At 44.9% G+C, this 18,796-nt stretch overlaps 3 protein-coding genes across 3 annotated transcripts; 1 reads left to right on the plus strand and 2 right to left on the minus strand.

Moving 5' to 3' along the window:
• Positions 1–474: 474 nt before the first annotated feature.
• On the plus strand, positions 475–1,491 carry LOC146672520 (C-X-C chemokine receptor type 2-like). The gene has a single exon (XM_085386684.1). It carries the CDS (start codon positions 475–477, stop codon positions 1,405–1,407), a length of 933 nt encoding a protein of 310 aa, XP_085242810.1. The 3' UTR covers positions 1,408–1,491.
• Positions 1,492–4,784: 3,293 nt separating this feature from the next.
• Positions 4,785–6,793, minus strand: LOC146672521 (methylglutaconyl-CoA hydratase, mitochondrial-like). Its single transcript, XM_085386469.1, has 2 exons — positions 6,231–6,793; positions 4,785–5,738 (listed from the first exon to the last, which is right to left on the minus strand). Exons 1-2 carry the CDS (start codon positions 6,595–6,597, stop codon positions 4,849–4,851), a joined length of 1,257 nt encoding a protein of 418 aa, XP_085242595.1. The 5' UTR covers positions 6,598–6,793; the 3' UTR covers positions 4,785–4,848.
• Positions 6,794–8,779: 1,986 nt separating this feature from the next.
• Positions 8,780–17,717, minus strand: LOC146672522 (myelin-oligodendrocyte glycoprotein-like). The gene is made up of 3 exons (XM_085400876.1): positions 17,651–17,717; positions 9,509–9,850; positions 8,780–9,333 (listed from the first exon to the last, which is right to left on the minus strand). Exons 1-3 carry the CDS (start codon positions 17,715–17,717, stop codon positions 9,206–9,208), a joined length of 537 nt encoding a protein of 178 aa, XP_085257002.1. The 3' UTR covers positions 8,780–9,205.
• Between the last annotated feature and the right edge of the window lie 1,079 nt (positions 17,718–18,796).

Genomic DNA, 18,796 nt, shown 5'->3' on the forward strand with positions numbered 1-18,796 from the left:
TTGGGGTCCATCAAAATCAGCATCTTGGTTTTGTGTCTTTTTGAGGGTTAGACAAACAATTAGACTTGGGGCCAGATGTACTAAACTGCTCAATCTATGTCTCACGTATTGTCAAAGCTCATGCAGCTGAATTTGTGTAGGTTCACCAGTAAAACGGGTGTTAGACAGCTCATGCGATCACATTGAAAACAGTGTGTGCTGTTCATGGTCCTAAAATTGTTTGATCAGCATCTATCAGAAACTTCAAAGCAAATGAAAACATCAAAATGAAAAAGGAGCTGCGATGTCTTGTGCCTGACTTCCAGTCAAGTCTTGATCATTTTCAGGATAAGATCCGAAGTTGGTGTTGTCATCCCTTTATTTTTGTGCATACACTTCCAGTTTGTTTGATTTTTGTTTTTTGTATATTTACTTTTGGCTAAACCGTTGCTTTTATTGCTATGGTTAAAATATCATTGTTTTCTGTCCACAGCCATGTCATTTGTCTTTGAAGATGATTTCTTTTGGAACAATTATTCCTATGATTACAACGAATCGAGAGAATCATTCTCTCCAGATCCAGATACCTTAGAATGTGGATATGAACCTTTGGAACCTACAGCAGTTGTGATCCTGTGCGTCATCTTCACAGTCATCTCTGTATTGGCCATATTCGGAAACCTGCTGGTAGGATGGGTGATCAGAACCAGCCAAGAAATTTTGGCTCCATCAGATGTGTACCTGTTCCAACTGACCATAGCAGATGGACTGCTGGCTTTAACGCTTCAGTTCTGTGTTGCAGCACTAACTCGAGGATGGCTCTTAGGAGACTTCCTTTGCCAACTCCTCCAAATCGTCATGGATGCGAACTTCTACACCAGCATCATCTTCCTCACCTGCATTAGCATTGATCGTTACCTTGTGATTGTGCGCGCCAGGGAGACACTCAAGAGTCACCAAAAGATGTGCAGCAGGATCCTCTGCACAGTGGTGTGGGTTCTCGGTTGTGCCCTTGCTCTGCCTACTCTTTCCATTCGCTTTGACATCTCTACCGCATGGAGGCTCGCGATTCAGGGGTTCATTCGTGTTTTTGGCTTTTTGGTCCCTGCGATTGTCATGATCTCCTGCTACAGTATCACTGTTTCACGGCTGCTGCTCACTCACGGTTTCCAGAAGCACCGAGCCATGCGGGTGATCGTAACCATCGTGGTTGCGTTTCTGCTCCACTGGACACCATACCAGATAACCATGGTGATAGACATACTGCTGAGGGCTGATTTGGTACAGCATGACTGTGATACGAGGAGGTCGTTAAACACAGCCTTGGTTGCAACCCACTGCCTGGCTCTGCTGCACAGCTGCATCAACCCATTCCTCTATGTTGCTGCAGAAGAAAAGCTCAGGAAGAAGATGAAGCTGCTTTTTTAGAGAAAAGACAGACAGGAAAGTATGTGACGCTCAAAATTCAGGAGGTCAACATGTCAGTAGATTGATCTGAAGGTCATAGTGATAATAATGCTATTTAAACTATGTTTCTTACTGCCGTTGTTTGTACTGATAACAAATAGCAAATATTGGGAATGATTATATAAAGTCTCTAAATATTTCACACTTGACCTCTGACCTCACTTTTACATTTCACATCAGTCTTTCTTTCAAGTTGACCCCAAAATCTGTTATTTTTACACATACTTTAAATTTTAAAGTATGTGTAAAAAGAAGAAAGACAACGAAATGGACATACACAAAATACAACGCTATCCCCTTAAAAGTAAATGTTGCCCTGGGACTGAGCTGCCTTGGCTTAAGTTTGGGCTCCCTGAGTGCTTCTTGCTTATTACTGTCATCATCACTAGTTGTAGTTGTACAAACTATCCAGCAGATGGCAATGAAGACCAAGAAGTTGTATAGACAAATACGTGACATTAAAAAAATTGAGAAAAAACAAGATTTAAGTGTTTATCATGCAGAATTTTCAGAAACAAATAAGTAATTCGCACACTCACACGCAGTCAACTTCCAGATAAACTTTGTTACTAGCCATTGGCTATGTTGAACCCGGCAGAGTCCCAAATGATCATTATTTGAACTTAAAGACTTGACACCTGCCCTAAATGTGTTTTCAGGCAGAGGATGAACAGAGGTACTGCATAAAGGGTCACTGTGTGATAAATCATCACACCAAGTCAATTTACTTAAATGCAGAGCTGATAATGAGCACAGCAAAGTGTACTTAAATAATTTTGTGAGTTTAATTCTTCATTGACTTTAGTTTTGTTTGTTTGTCCGATTCAATGCACACTGTTAGAAAATACTTGTAACAGGCTCTGCAGGCATTTGTTGTCAATTTTAAAGCGACGTTGATAAAATGTTGTATTAATAATTTTGATGTGTGTTTTTTCTGTTTTGTTTTTGGTATATTAATTAAAGGTTCATTTAATTAACATGTTATAGAGCAAGTTATTACATATTAAATCTAAAACCGTACCCAGATGTAGAAAATGGTGTCAGTAGAGAAAGTAGTTCTAGGAAGTAAGTGCATCACTTTTGTTTATATGCCATGTGGGCTTAGAGTAGAGAAGTGAAGCGGACATGAAATGTGGACGTTAAATCATCGTTGTGTCTTTGATTTTCTTTGTTCTTTTCTTTCTGAGTAATCCAGATCAGTCTTTAGATCTGTTATATTTTGCCATTTTGATTTTGCAACTGTTTATTTGTGTATAACCTCTGTCTTTGTGTGTAATAAAATGAAGTAGGTCTATTGAAAGAACTGGTATCGTTTCTGTTTCTGTGAATTCTGATATTTCTGCATTGACTGGTCTGTACATGAGCTCCAAGTCAACAGTACATCTATGCTGTCGTGACCAAATGGCCCCAAAGTCACGTCTGTATTTGTGGTTTTATGGTCTTTATGGTAATCTTAAAGGTAGTCTGAAAAAATGCATTTAAGAAAGCTTTTAAATTATTTAGACACCTTTGCTCTGAGTCATTTTACGAGTACAGCACGAATGCAAACAATATATTCAATAAAAGTGTGGGTTTAATGTACATGTACAAGCCACATGTTCAAGATCCACAAAGTTTATTTTCCAGAGCAATGTCATGGAATCCCTTTTTTTTCAGGAAAGTGATCATGATTTTTTATTTTACTTTCCCCCCCAGCAAATCACCGGGCTTCGGTGTGCCTATTTGCTGCTAGGTCTTATGTAGTTACAATGAATTAAATGAATAATAAATTAAATTTCAATTTAAATCAGTGGCTGAAATTACTGATGAGACAGAGTGTTCCAGATAGCTATTTTCACCTTTTTTCTAAGAAAACACTGCAATTCTTAAAGCATCGCTGTAAAAACAACTATTTATTGCCCACCAGTACAATAACACACACAGAAAGCTCTCGTGTTCATGAGTCATTTCTGTAAATATTTGAATATTTGTGAATATTTGAAAATGTTTGTTGTCTGGCCTCTCTACGCCACTGCAATGGATTTTAAAAAAAATCAAGTTTGTGATTCAAGTGCATCTTTTATGTAAGGGCAACTTAACTATTGCATTAACTCAGTGGGTTTAATATATATTTGTTTTTATTTGTATCATATTTGCTTTTATTTATTTTTTTAGCGGGGGCAGATTATTTAACTTTATATTTTACAGCTCAGTGTATATCAACCCACTAGTCACTTCATTAGGCATGGCTATTCAACTGCCACACTGCCACACAGTTTTTCAGCCGTGTGTGGTTGTTGGTCCGGATGGTCATGTCACGCGTTTTTATCCTTGTATTTTAGCTCATTTTAATCTTTCAATCTTGCAAACATGGATGTTTTTGGAACGATGTTATGAAATATTTTAGGGTTTCGAATGGAAATAAATTTTTGTGCCAAATTCTCTGTTCTTAGATTATTTTTGAAGACTAAGACTATGGTGACACCAAAACAGACCAAACTGTTTGAAGAGTACGGCCATCACCACCATCAGAATCACCGTCACTGAAGATATAAATACTGAAGCTCAATAAAAATACTAAAATGCCTTTAGTTGATTCAGTTGCCTTAGCTCATTGTAGAGCAATCTCCAACTTTCCTCTTATTTTGAAAGAGTAGTTGTGGTAGATGAGGTCAGGATCTGGAGTGCATACTGACCACTGCTGAAGGTTACGAATGATCTAATTGCCTCTGATAATGGACTCATCTCTGTGGTTGTCCTATAAGAACTCCGAAGCTTTTATTTTGGTATTTCCGTTGATTCGTACAATAAATTTGCATATTAGCCTAAACATTTAGGTTTAACATTTAACATTTAGCATTTAGATTTAACATTTAGATTTAGATTTAAATATAATATTTAGATTTAATATTTAACATTTAGATTTAATATTTAGATTTAATATTTAACATTTGATGAAAAGTTACAAATATTTTACTAAATGTTGTAAAAAATTACTCGAAAAAATATGTTTTTGTAAGGTTTTGAGCTAAATGTGGAAAAATGTTGCCGTTAATTTCAGCATGTTTCACTTTACAAACGGCGCCCCATAAGCAGGACACATTTAACTTAGCTGGGTTAGTTTGCTTTGTTTCTCCAAATCTTAATGTGATTAGTTGTAAATTCTTTACTTTACAATTTAAAGCGCCTTGTGGTGACTGCTGTCATAAATTGTCACTATATAAATAAACGTGAATAGAATTAACAAAGTCAGAAAGTGCTTTAGCCTGAAACACCAGCCACAACGACCCCTAAGGTCCAGCTGTCAACTATGATGTAAGGGCTAATGTGTTGACGAGTTTAGTCTGACCCATAATTTATGTTGGAAGCAGTGGAACAGCAGCAGAGCTGAAGGCAGAACTGATCGATTCTGGAACGATGACTTCATTCCCCTTTGTACTGAGGCTGCCTCTTCTCCTTGAAAGCAGACAAGCCTTCCAAACGGTCTTTGGTTGGTATCACCTGGGAATAACAAGCCTCTTCTATTGCCAGACCTGTAGATAAATCCACCTCTATCCCCTGGTTAATTGCCAACTTTGCCATCCTTATTGCAATTGGGCCCTGGGGGTTAATCTCCCGTGCAAGCTCCAGAGCCCTCAAGTAGGCAGCATCTCCACTGTTATTCTGCTCCACAGAATGACTGACAAGACCCATTTGTTGCGCCTGTGTTCCATCAACCACTCGTGCAGCAAAGATGAGCTCCTTGGCAAGAGAGACGCCAATCACCCTAGGGAGACGTTGTGTACCACCTGCTCCAGGAATAATTGCAAGTTTAGTCTCAACTAGTCCCATTTTGGCAGTATTGGAGGAAATTCTGATGTCACAAGCAAGGGCCATTTCCAAGCCTCCTCCTAAGGCAGCACCATCAATTGCAGCAATTGTTGGTACTGGCAGGTTTCCTAGCTCTGTAATAAGGGCTCGTGCTTTGGATACAAATGGTCCCACTTCGCTCTGGTGCATCTTGGCCCTCTCCTTCAGATCTGCACCTGCACAAAATATACCAGGAACCAAACTACATAAAATTACACTGCGCACTTTTTTATTCTTCTTGATGTCCTCCACAGCTTCAAACATCATTTTCACAAGATTTTTGTTTATGGCATTTTTAGCTTTTGGTCGATTTATTCCAACGACCACAATACCGCTGTCTTCTCCGTCCAGGTATCTAACGTGCAGGTCATCCTTTGAGTCGGAGCTGTAGTATCGCGTAACAGCACCGTGACCATTCAGGCGAGGACAAAGCACAGACTCCGCCCCTTCCTCCACCTGACACACTGAAAGGACAACAAACACAACATGAGCTGTACAAAGTGTGATTGGTGTTCACAGAGCAGCATCATGTGACTCTTGTTCTGCACTAAATGAAGCGATGGAGTGGCGCCTCCTTCAGGCAGAGAAACAGCTCATGGAGAGAAATAATTATTAGAGCAAAATCAAGAGTGGAGCTGCAAATAAGGCCGAGAGGAACGCTGCAGAACACTGTTCAAGTGTGAATTCATAATTTCATAGATTTCTTTGAGCACTAAAATCAGAGCTGCTTCTATTTCTAATATGACAGCTGTACATTAGAGCTAGAACACTTTTCCTCCCAAACCCAAATGTTTTGGCTGGAAATCAAATAAAAACCAAAACAGCCACAAACATCAGACATGCTAACACTGTAACATTATTGGATGGAGCCACTGAGACTGAACCGCCATCATGAGTATGTCAGCTGTATCCACAACACCGACCTCTGACATTTGACCTGTATCTACAGCACTGACCTCTGACTTTCAGCTCCACTTGTTTCTTCATCAGGATGTTTCCCTCCCTGCTGTAGACGGTGCAGGTGTAGGTGGAGTTGTCTCCGTCTGTGGGGTATTTCAGGGTCAGACTGATGTCTCCAGGTTCCAGTAAGTTTCTCTTCATCTTCGTTAGACCGTTGTATTTATCGTCCTGTTCTTCAGGTCGGTCAGAGCCGTTCTCATACACGTGGACCTTCCTGTTGTTTGCATCCTTCCACTCCACTTTAGCATCTTTAGGCAGACAAACTGTGGTTTCGCAGATCAGCTGGACAGACTCCACCCCTGAATCCACCTCCACCCAGGGGACTGAGAGGACAACAAAGCACAACATGAGCTGTAGTAACATTTTTTAATAATCATCTGATGGCCTCCTTACAGTAAACCTACCTCTGTACTGCGCCTCAGTGCTGCATTTGATACACCAGAAAGCATTGACAGTAAAGTAATTATGCTGCTGCTGTGGTTTCTGTCATATCCATCTCATAGATTCATGAGGATTCTTCCTCAGTTACAAACGTTAGTCATGGAGTTCCAAAAGGTTCTGTACTGGGACCAGTTCTATTCAAATTATAAATCTTTCTCTTATAATATAAGAAAACAATGTAAACATTTTCACTGATATGCAGATGAAACCCATCCATCCATCTTCATCCGCTTTATCCGAGGCCGGGTCACGCGGGCAGCAGCCTAAGCAAAGAGGCCCAGACCCCCCTCTCCCCAGCCACCTCCTCCAGCTTATCCGGGGGAACACCAAGGCGTTCCCAGGCCAGCCGAGAGATATAATCTCTCCAGCGTGTCCTGGGTCTGCCCCGGGGCCTCCTCCCGTTGGGACATGCCCGGAACACCTCACCCAGGAGGCGCCCAGGAGACATCCTTGTCAGATGCCCGAACCACCTCAGCTGGCTCCTTTCGATGTGGAGGAGCAGCGGCTCTACTCTGAGCCCCTCCCGGATGGCCGAACTTCTCACCCTATCTCTAAGGGAGAGGCCAGCCACCCTTCGGAGGAAGCTCATTTCCGCCGCTTGTATCCGCGATCTCGTTCTTTCGGTCACTACCCACAGCTTGTGGCCATAGGTGAGGGTAGGGACGTAGATCGACCGGTAAATTGAGAGCTTCGCTTCACTCAGGTCCCTCTTCACCACGACGGACCGGTGCAGCGTCCGCATTACTGCAGCTGCAGCCCCAATCCGTCTGTCGATCTCCGGCTCCCTTCTCCCATCACTCGCGAACAAGACCCCGAGATACTTGAACTCCTCCACTTGGGGCAGGAACTCATCCCCGACCCGGAGTAGGCACTCCACCCTTTTCCGGCTGAGAACCATGGCCTCAGATTTGGAGGTGCTGATCCTCATTCCCGCTTCTTCACACTCGGCTGCGAACCGTTCCAGTGCGAGCTGGAGGCCCTCACCTGATGAAGCCAACAGAACCACATCATCTGCAAAAATCAGAGATGAGATTCTGAGGCCACCAAAGCGAAAGCCCTCCGCCACTTGGCTGCGCCTAGAAATCCTGTCCATAAAAATTATGAACAGAACCGGAGACAAAGGGCAGCCCTGGCGGAGCCCATCACGCACCGGGAACGAATCCGACTTATTGCCGGCAATGCGAACCGAACCAAGCTCTTACAACGGTTGTATAGGGATCGAATGGCCCGTAACAATGGGCCAGACACCCCATACTCCCGCAGCCTTCAGGAACTCGGGGCAGACCTCATCAACAGCTGGGTTGCAGATGAAACCCAGCTTTATTAATCTATGAGAAAAGATAAGAGTTAAACTACCAGCATGTCTTAAAGTCAACAACCTTGATGACCTCCAGTTTTTTTTTAAATTCATACATAATTGATACATAATAATTCTTCTACTCGACCATTAAAACCTGAGAAACAGGGGGATCAATGACTGATACAAAAGGAGGAACATTTACTGTCAGCACATGTTTCCATGGCTGTATCCCAATTCAGGGTCTGCAGCCTTAAAGGCCACATTTTAAGGCCGATTACGTCACATTGACGTGACGAAGGCTGTCCCAATTCAAAGGCTGCTCGAAATGCGGCCCTCAAATTTATCCTTCATTTCCCTGAACTTCAAGGATGTGGCGGTGTAGACTTCGTGGCCCAACATATCCCAGAATGCATAGCGCGGCGATGGGTGTGGATAATTTTGCCGGGAAAAAAAAAAAAACGGCGGATGAGGGGCGCCCGAAGAGTAAACTTTAAGTACTGAATATTATGTCACTTATTTATGTGCAAATGTTTAATAACGAAGAACATTAAAACATTACTGTTGGCCACATGTCGGCAAAGTTATGTGACATTAGTGACGTTTGTACTAACTTGGTTTTAAAGCCTTTGCTTTAAAATATATGCCGTTCAGTAGCTGAGCTTAATCTTACAGAGAATGATCAAAGCTCATGTAGAAAGAAACAAACAAATGAACAAAAGATTTTCTCCTTCATTTCTGTCAAACAAAGCTGTATGAAACGTTTCCAGCTGTTAGTATCATGGTTGCTAGGCAACCTGGGCAGCACAACGGAGGCTAGACCGTCCCATTTTACAAGCCTCGCACTTCTGGCCTTAGCGGTCTTTGAGTACGCGGCCCTTGAGGATCGTTGAGGCTGCATACTTTAAGGCTGCAGACCCTGAATTGGGATACAGCCCATGTCAGCCTGCTGTTTACCACCACAGAAGAAGAACAGCTTGTACACATACAGCCTCTGTGTCAGATCAATGCAGTGAAGCACACACACTGTTTAGTAAAGTCATGTTGTGGAGCTGTTTCACTGATCAATGACTGAGTCTGAAGGAGGTTTTCTGACTTCTGGAACAAACCTGGAAGTTTCTCTTCAGCTCTCTGTATCAGCTGTTTGTAACTCTCAACTCTTTCAGCTTCTGGAACAAGTTTGTGTGAGCCACAGTCAAGGAGCCACCAGAGGACACCTGCTGACCATCGGCATTATGGGTAGTGTAGGAGGAGACACTCACCTGACATGAAATAGTGACAGAAATGAAATAAAAGACCTCCAGAAACCACAAGAAGAATCAGGAGAACCAGGAGAGCTTTGGCCCAAGATGGGAACCGTTCTGTGGAGAAACACAAAGAACAACATGACCTTTGACCTCTGACTGAATGTAATGATATATTTTACTGAATATACCTCAAGCCAAGATACTTGTAGTCAACATGTGTTTTCAGCAGTAAAATAATAAAGTTTTATCTGAATGATAAAACCGAGTGATCCGAGTGTTTGTTGCTGACCTTTGACCTGCACCTGTACATCGCCCAGTTTCATGTAGCCATATCTAAGGTCTGTGACGGAGCAGGTGTAGGTGGCGCTGTCAGACAGTTGGAGGTTGGTCAGGTTCAGGCTGAGCTCTCCAGTTTCCAGAGCGTCAGTCTTCATGGATGTTCGGCCGCTGTAACGCTGGTTTTGATCTTTCAGTTCGTCTCCTTGAAGCTGACGCTGGTGGACGGTTGGAGGACTGAGGTCGGAGCGACTCCACACCACTGTGGGGTCAGTCAGAGCGAAAGTGTTATACTGACAGGGCAGGATGAACGAGTCCCCCTCATACAGCTCCACAGCTGAGGCATGCTGGGAAACTGAGGACACACAGACAGAGACTCCATGAGTCACTTTGAGGTAAAGATACACCAGGTAGATATTTGTGTTTTTCTTTCCTTTACTTTCTGTACAGTCTCTCACTTCTTATTTTTTATTTTTAGATTCTTTACTTTTTTGTGAATCTGCATGCTCCATGCATGTGTAACAGGTGTATTAAAAAGACCATTTGTATTTCACCTTTTAATTCTGTGGGTAACTGATATTATTATTATTATTTTTTTTATTATTCATTCATTCATTTCTTTCTTTTTTTTTATTTTTTATTTTATTGCTATGTCTGATTTTATTACTATGTGCATACAGTGTTGGGGAGTAACTGAATACATGTACTGCTGTTACGTATTTAAAATACAAAATATGAGTAACTGTATTCCGTTACAGTTACCGTTTAAAAAGGTGGTATTTAGAATACAGTTACTTTGTTGAAATAAATGGATTACACTGCAGTACTTTCCTGTTTCATATTGTCGCGGGTCAGGACTGTTTGGGTTTTGTTTGACAGCTACGTTCTGTTGTTCCAGGTGGCGGCGTTATGGTTGCCATGGTTACAGGGTGACGCTCTCTCTCTGCGTGTTTCCTGGGTGAGAGAGGCCTTTCTGTTGTTGTTGTGCTAAGCTAACAGGCAGAATGTTACAGGCATAGCTCTAAAGAATGTAGCATCATGGGCAGTGTAGTCCGTGCTGCAGGGAGAATGGACTGCCATACCCGTTATGTGTCTGTGAGCGCGAGGAGGGAGAAAAAGGAAAAGTAGAGCTGTCATCGAGCAGAAACAGGAGCTGGAAGCATGTAAATATAATAATAACTACTGCAGCCAAGAAGAGAGCCTGACGAGCCCAGTTGTAAGTAAGCTATTAAGACTCGACTGTACGCTGTGTTCGTGTTTTCCTCCAAAAACAACAAGTTCCATTGGAGCAGCCTTTCAACACCTCTCTCTGTCTCTCGCAAGCAAAGTTGACCCAGACAACAAAGTAAAGCTAGTTTGAGCCCGACACGAACCCGACATATTAGCCAGAGGTCCCTTTACTATGGTTCGGAGCCGCGGACCTTCAGTAACAGTAATAAATCACAGCAATAGGACATTCATGTAGTTGTAAAAGCATGATAATATATTAAGTAATCCAAAGTATTCAGAATACGTTACTCTCATTGAGTAATGTAACAGAATACGTTCCAGAATACATTTTGGGGCATGCATTCTGTATTCTGTAATGGAATACATTTTAAAAATAACCTTCCCAACACTGTGTGCATATTAGTATTGTACAGCACTTTGGTCTACCAGGTGTGTTTTTAAAGTGCTATATAAATAAATAAATGATGATGATGATGATGATGATGATGATGATGATGATTTTAGCATTTACGTGTTGAAAAAAGCCAAAAAACAATCAAACATATTGAAACTCATTGTTTTTGTTTTTTAAAGCTTCTTGAAGATGGCCTGTTGTGCCATGTCAACAACCTCATTCAGGTTTGTAACTGAGCTCCGTGTGTGGGAAAACCCTGAATCACTGAGTTCATCATGAGTACTCAGTTATAATATCAGTGCAGGCACGGGTGAGATAACCAGGTCCTGCTGTTATAAGTGTAAGTGTCACAGAAATGGCTTATGTATAAAGAAGTTTAATAGATGGCTCCAGCAGTTAAAATGTTCCTGCTTGTACATTTCTGTGGACAATATTGTAAAGGTGTGTTTATCTTGTCACAAAGAACAAGTTTTGTTACACCGCTATTGTTGGATGATTGTTGGTATTTGTGTTGCCCTCATGTCTCACACTGCTCTGATCAGCCAGTATTTTTTTTTTTTTTTTTTTAAGTGACATCAGAAACAGCAGCATGTGACATCACGTGATGGCGGAGCTTCAGTTCATCCTTTGTCATTTTTTTTTTTTTTATAGGACAGGGGGAAAGAATGAAAGAAAGAGGGGGAGAGAAAGAAAGAAAACCAAAGGGGAGAAGAGACGGTGAGAAGGGGGGGAAGAGAGAAGAAAAAATAAAAAATAAAACAAACAACAAAAAAAACTCCTGGGTCACCTGTATGGAGAAAAAAAACAAACAAACAGAGGAGACAGCAAACAACAAAGAGCAACATAATAATAGGGAAAAAAAGCACCATCACAATAAACTAGCTAGTCATAGATATCAATAGTTACTAAATAATAGACGATATTGTTCAGCACACAAGATAGACAGCGCACAGTGTGCTTTGAGGCAGCAGCCAAGAAAGCTTTAGTCCGCGTCTGTGAATACCCATGTGTGCATACCTGTGTGGATCAGCATGCTTGCATTCCAAAGGTTTCTCCATGTAATGATCTGCTAGGGAGTGTGGGGAGCCACAGCCCTGTCCTTTATGGTATCAAGCGGGTATGGAGGAGATCAAAACTCCAGACATCCAGAGGCCCCCAGAACACAAGAGACCAAGGAAGACCCACAGAGGGGCAGCTGCGCCACTGTCCCAGTAAGAGCTGAGGAGAGTCCCAGATGAGGGGTCATTCAGCAGCCGCGGAGCAGAAGCCAGGGGGAGTTGCAGTGATGCGCCCGTGGGCTCCGCCGGCAGCCAGCCGCGCCTGAGTGACCGAGCCCCAGGCCGAGAGGCCGGGGGCACCCCACCTCCGAAATGGCCCGAGCGAGCCCCAATAAGCGGCCGCCAAGGAGTGAGCCGGTGTGTACCCGGACGCCCACCCCCAGATACAAAGAACCACCAACGCACCGACACCTGAGGGAGTCCGCCACCGGCAGGGGAAGTGGTGGTGGGTGGAGATAGGCCTCCAAACCTTGGAAGGCCCGAGATGTCCCCAGAGAGGTGGCGTCTGATACCCAACCTGACATATAGACACAAACATACAGGCACACACAGACACAAACATCCATTCCCACCCTCATGCTCTCATGTGCACTTCACACTCAACCGACGTGGAGACAGACATAAAGAGACGCTGTATACACGATCACACTCCCCAAGCGTACTCTACCAACCGGGTCTAGGTACCCTTGCCCCTGGAGGGGGGAACTGCACCCAGACCCAGGTGGTGTTACCCTTTTCCCTACGGTGGGGAGAGGCAGACCGCCCCGACTCCGCAGCAGCAGGGAGGCCCCACACCCCAGACCGCAGCCGGACGGCCAACTCCTCCTAGCCCCCCCCGCTCCAGCAGGCCGCAGAGAACGGGGGTGAGAGAAGACTCCAAACCTCCCTCCACCCGCTCATAGTAGTGTTGACGCATGTGTGTTCTAAGGTGCAATTAAAACCCAGGAGGGCATGGAGCTACCTGCCAGAGAGCAGCAGGTAAGCGCATAGTCCCTCCTGTTGGCCCTCAATGTCTACATGTATTTAAAATTGAGAGGTGGGCAACGACGCCAGGGGTGAGGTGTACACCCTGATGGTAACTTGGACTCCGTGTATTGTGCCCACCCCCAAGATCCTATATGTATGTGTAATGAGGGTGTGAGTAATGTGAATGTCTAAGTTGTGGGATAAAATTGAGGCAGAGGCAGCCAGAAGGGGACAGAGGGGGGGGGGGGGGGGGGGTAGCCTCCTCTGCATCCTGGTGACATACCCCTACTCCAAGGCCCTGCATGTGTGGGTGGTTGTGGTGGAGCGGGAGGAGGGAGGCAGCTGGAGATGGGGAGGGAAGGAAGGGAGGGGCAGTGACCCCTCCCTGGGGCCAGCTCCCCCGCTGACCCCAGTAGGCACTCCCACACTCCGCGACCAGCCAGGGAAAAGGGGGCCCAGGCCCATCCAGACCGGGGCCCAGCGCAGCAGCGCCCCCCGGCCCCACGGAGCCCGGGACAGTCCACCCAGCCCCACCACAGAGAAAACTGCACCCACCCCACCATCCACTCGTCTTCCAGACTACATGAGACAATAGACGCCCAGGCTGAGATCTTCCTCCACCTCTCCTGTATCTCCCCCTCCTGCAGAGAGTTCCTGAGGGGAGGAAAGCTCCTGCAAGGTGTAACAATCTCCCCCACCGGTTGAAGAGCCCCACAGGCGACTCGACACACCGGCGGCACCCTGCGCCAGGGATGGGCTCCCGTGCACCCACCCGCCCACAACCCCGGCAACACATAAACCAGGACCCAAGGCCCCGAGGCCCAGCCAGGGCCCCGGCCCAGAGATGGAGTGCCCCCAGACCCTCACGCCCATCCCGGACCCACCCAGGGGCAGACAGGCTACCAGGTCAGTAACCCACGTCCATCATCACAGACCCTCCCCTAGCCCCGCTGCACGTAGCCACGAGGAAATAGTCAGAAAAGAGCCCCCAACCGGACATGACCGCTACCCCGGGTTGAGCCCCCCAAGGAAGATGCCTCCGGGGAACCCCCCGACGCCCTAAGCCTGTCCCTGCCCCCACACCAATCACAACATTGAAGGCGGGACCAAACTATGACCCCCCACCCCCACTAGGTGATGGAGCCGATCAAAGGAGCCCAGAGCAACTGATCTGATGTGGTGGCCGAGGCTGTATCAAAACTAATGTAATCTAATAGATAATTTCTATATTGGTTAGAATTAAGATTGTTTTTATTTTTCCAGTTCATGAGGACAGTTTTCTTGGCTATGCATAGGGCAGTGAAAACCATATGGGCTATATTCTTTTCTGAAGTGACATTATCTAAGCTGCCCAACAAACATAGTTAAGTCCTCTTTGTTTCTTGTGGGTCGGCTCACTTTGATTGTGTTGAGCAGTTAGTTTGGAGTGAAGTTGTTTGAGTTCAGTTCTGATCAGCTGACCTCTCTGAGGCCCCGTGTCACTTACTGTTGGATATTTGTGCATTTCTGGCTCAATAAAAGACACTTTTTCCCAAAATGGCCGCTGTGTTCTCACGTCTGAGCGGCTCGCTCCATCACACTCGCTCACGCCCCAAAACATGAATGTGATATAAGCGTGCCCTGAAAGCTGAATACAGCTCCATACAGCAGTGTGGAGAATATGACAATGAGCTCAGACAGTCAAAGATTCTTTTCTATGGATGGTTTTCAGGAGACGTTTGGTCCCTGCAGGACCAGCACGTTGTAGCACCTCACAAGTGTAGATACTGTAGGTGCAGTGAATGTTTAAATCAGGGGTCCCCAATCCCAGTCCACGAGGGCCGGTGTCCCTGCAGGTTTTAGATATCACCCTGGGTCAACACAGCTGAATCACATGATTAGTTCATTACCAGGCCTCTGGAGAACTACAAGACTGATGTTGACTGTATCCCAATTCAGGGTCTGCAGCCTTAAAGTACGCATTTCAAGGCCGATTACGTCACAGCGGCGCGCCGAAGGCTGTCCCAATTCAAAGGCTGCTCGAAATGCGGCCCTGAAATGCGGATGAGGGGCGCCCGAAGAGTGAACTTTAAGTACTGAATATTATGTCACTTATTTATGTGCAAATGTTTAATAACGAAGAACATTAAAACATTACTGTTGGCCACATGTCGGCAAAGTTATGTGACATTAGTGACGTTTGTACTAACTTGGTTTTAAAGCCTTTGCTTTAAAATATACGCCGTTCAATAGCTGAGCTTAATCTTACAGAGAATGATCAAAGCTCATGTAGAAACAAAAACAAATGAACAAAAGATTTTCTCCTTCATTTCTGTCACACAAAGCTGTATGACACGTTTCCAGCTGTTAGTATCATGGTTGCTAGGCAACCTGGGCAGCGCAACGGAGGCTAGACCGTCCCATTTCACAAGCCTCGCACTTCCGGCCTTAGCGGTCTATAAGTATGCGGCCCTTGAGGATCGTTGAGGCTGCGTACTTTGAGGCTGCGTACTTTAAGGCTGCAGACCCTGAATTGGGATACAGCCGTTGAGAAGGTAATTTATCCATTTAAATCAGCTGTGATGGATCAAGGACACATCTAAAACCTGCAGGGACACCGGCCCTCATGGACTGGGATTGGGGACCCCTGCTTTAAATTGCACTGATTAGAATATACTGGACATTCAATGCTAAGATTCAGCACACTGTTTTAGAGGCTGGGATTTGGTGAATTCTTTATTCATCATAAATGATGAATCCTTTGATCATGATTTATGTCCAGTTGAGAATGAATCTGTGCACTCACATATTAAATGAACTGAAAACAGTAGTGTGATCTTCCTATAAGGAATGTGTCATGATCCTGGGTCGTTGACCCAGCGTTTTGTGTTTCTTTTTGGGTTCATCTTGTGTTTGGTGTTTATTCTGATTCTGTATTAATTCTTTGGGTTGGTTGTCGTGTTTATTATCCCTACCTGTGTCTCCCCTCTGTGCTCCGTTCAGGTCCCTGTGTTTTTGTTGCAAAACAGTCTGGGTGTTTCCGGTTTTATTTTGTAGGTCTGCCTCTCGTTATGCCCATTAGTTCCAGCTGTGTCCCCTCCTGTGTGCCATGTCTGATTACCTGGTGTGTGTATTTATACACTCAACAAAAATATAAACGCAACACCTTTGTTACTGCTCCCATTCCCCATGGGATGGACGTAGAGACCTAAAATTCATTCCAGATACACAATATAACCATCCCTCCCAAACAGTGGTCACAAATCAGTCCAAATGTGTGGTAGTGGGCACATCTGCTATATTGAGATAATCCATCCCACCTCACAGGTGTGCCACATCAGGATGCTGATCTGACATCATGAGTAGTGCACAGGTGTACCTCAGACTGCCCACAACAAAAGGCCACCCTGGAATGTGCAGTTTTGTCTCACAGCAAAATGCCACAGATGCCACAAGCAATGAGGGAGCGTGCAATTGGCATGCTGACAGCAGGAATGTCAACCAGATCTGTCGCCCGTACATTGAATGTTCATTTCTCAACCATAAGCCGTCTCCACAGGCGTTTCAGAGAATATGGCAGCACATCCAACCGGCCTCACAACCGCAGACCTCGTGTAACCACACCAGCCCAGGACCTCCACATCCAGCAGGTTCACCTCCAAGATCGTCTGAGACCAGCCACCCAGACAGCTGCTGGAACAATTGGTTTGCACAACCAAACAATTTCTGCACAAACTGTCAGAAACCGTCTCAGGGACGCTCAACTGCATGCCCGTCGTCCTCATCGGGGTCTTGACCTGACTCCAGCTCGTCGCCGTAACAGACTTGTGTGGGCAAATGCTCACATTCGATGGCGTCTGGCACGTTGGAGAGGTGTGCGCTTCACGGATGAATCATGGTTCACATTGTTCAGGGCAGATGGCAGCTGAGAATGTCCCAGTTCTTGCATGGCCAGCATACTCACCGGACATGTCACCCATTGAGCATGTTCGGGATGTGCTTGACCGGCGTATACGACAGCGTGTACCAGTTCCCACGAATATCCAACAACCTCGCACAGCCATTGAAGTGGAGTGGACCAACATTCCACAGGCCACAATTGACAATCTGATAGACTCCATGCGACGATGTGTTGCACTGCATGAGGCAAATGGTGGTCACACCAGATACTGACCGGTTCTGGGTCCCCAGACCCCCAATAGCGCAAAAAACTGCACATTCCAGGGTGGCCTTTTGTTGTGGGCAGTCTGAGGTACACCTGTGCACTACTCATGATGTCAGATCAGCATCCTGATGTGGCACACCTGTGAGGTGGGATGGATTATCTCAATATGGCAGATGTGCCCACTACCACACATTTGGACTGATTTGTGACCACTGTTTGGGAGGGATGGTTATATTGTGTATCTGGAATGAATTTTAGGTCTCTACGTCCATCCCATGGGGAATGGGAGCAGTAACAAAGGTGTTGCGTTTATATTTTTGTTGAGTGTAGTTCTTGTGGCGTAGTCTGTGTTTCTCTGTGAACCTCCCGTGTAGTCTGCACTGTTCCATGTTTCTTCGTGTCTCTCTGCTCCTCGCTTCATGTCCTCCATTTTGCATTAGTTTTCACAGTTTAGGTTTATGTTCGGTTCTGCCCACACCTTGGTTTTGTGCACTGTAAATAAAACCCACTTGCACCTCCGCCATTGTCTGCTATTGGATCCTCCTTTCTCCTTTTTCCTCCACACGACTGCCGCCCCAGCCGTGACAGAATGAGAGAACTGACAGCTGTTATTTTAATCAGCCTGTCTCAGTTGTTTTAACTGTAAGTATCATAAAGTAATGTGGTAACATCTGGACTGACGAGTTTACTGTCAGCATTTTAATCGCTAGTTTAAAGGCTGTGGGCTGCAGCCGTTGCTCTAACACTATAAGTGCAACAGGCCTCAGTGCTGGTTCTAACAGTCTGAGCTGCTTCCAGCTTTATTTGTGAAGAGCACAGCAGCTTACAAAACACATAGCTAGCTCGTACAGCTGCGACGTAAAACTTTCATAAACTAAGATGACCTTAAAATAACGGGGCTACGTGCGGTGATGCTAGCGTTAGCCATGTTACCTTCAACAGGTGGTCAGACTGCATAAACAGGCACACAGTCAAAGGTTGAGCTCTCTGTTTCGCTGCAGGGTCCCTTCATTCTTCACATTTCCGTGTCGAGCCGAGTGTAAATCCTGAGGCTGAACGGCCTTTGCACAAGCACACACACTTCTTAGCAGGGCGAAGCTATGAGAAGAAAAATCCAGGCTGGCAGCCTGTGTCTGTCCAACCCAGTGACTTTCTACAGTCATTCGTCCAACCAATCAGAGAGCTCCTTACATCCCACGGTGTGGCTAATTTGCATTGCAGCAGGATTTTTAAAATGAAGTAGCTAATCCAAATGTTAATCCCTGAGCAAACAGGAACGGGAAATGGATTTTGATATGAGGAGTGGAATCACCATTTTAAAAAGCATTTTGAAAATCAGTTTATTAAAGTGGAATTCAAAAATGAATTTACAAATGCAGAATTTATTCTACAATTCATTATTTAAACACAGAATACTTTATTTCAATGCGCACGACTCTTGTGGTCCTCCATAAAGGAGTCCCTCTTGCAGCAGATATGTATATTAAAATCACCAGAAATATGAACACG

The sequence above is a fragment of the Rhamphochromis longiceps genome, linkage group LG3 (genome assembly GCF_057381845.1).
Source record: "Rhamphochromis longiceps isolate RC_006_pf linkage group LG3, R_longiceps_female_GT1.1, whole genome shotgun sequence".
Lineage (NCBI taxonomy): Eukaryota > Metazoa > Chordata > Actinopteri > Cichliformes > Cichlidae > Rhamphochromis > Rhamphochromis longiceps.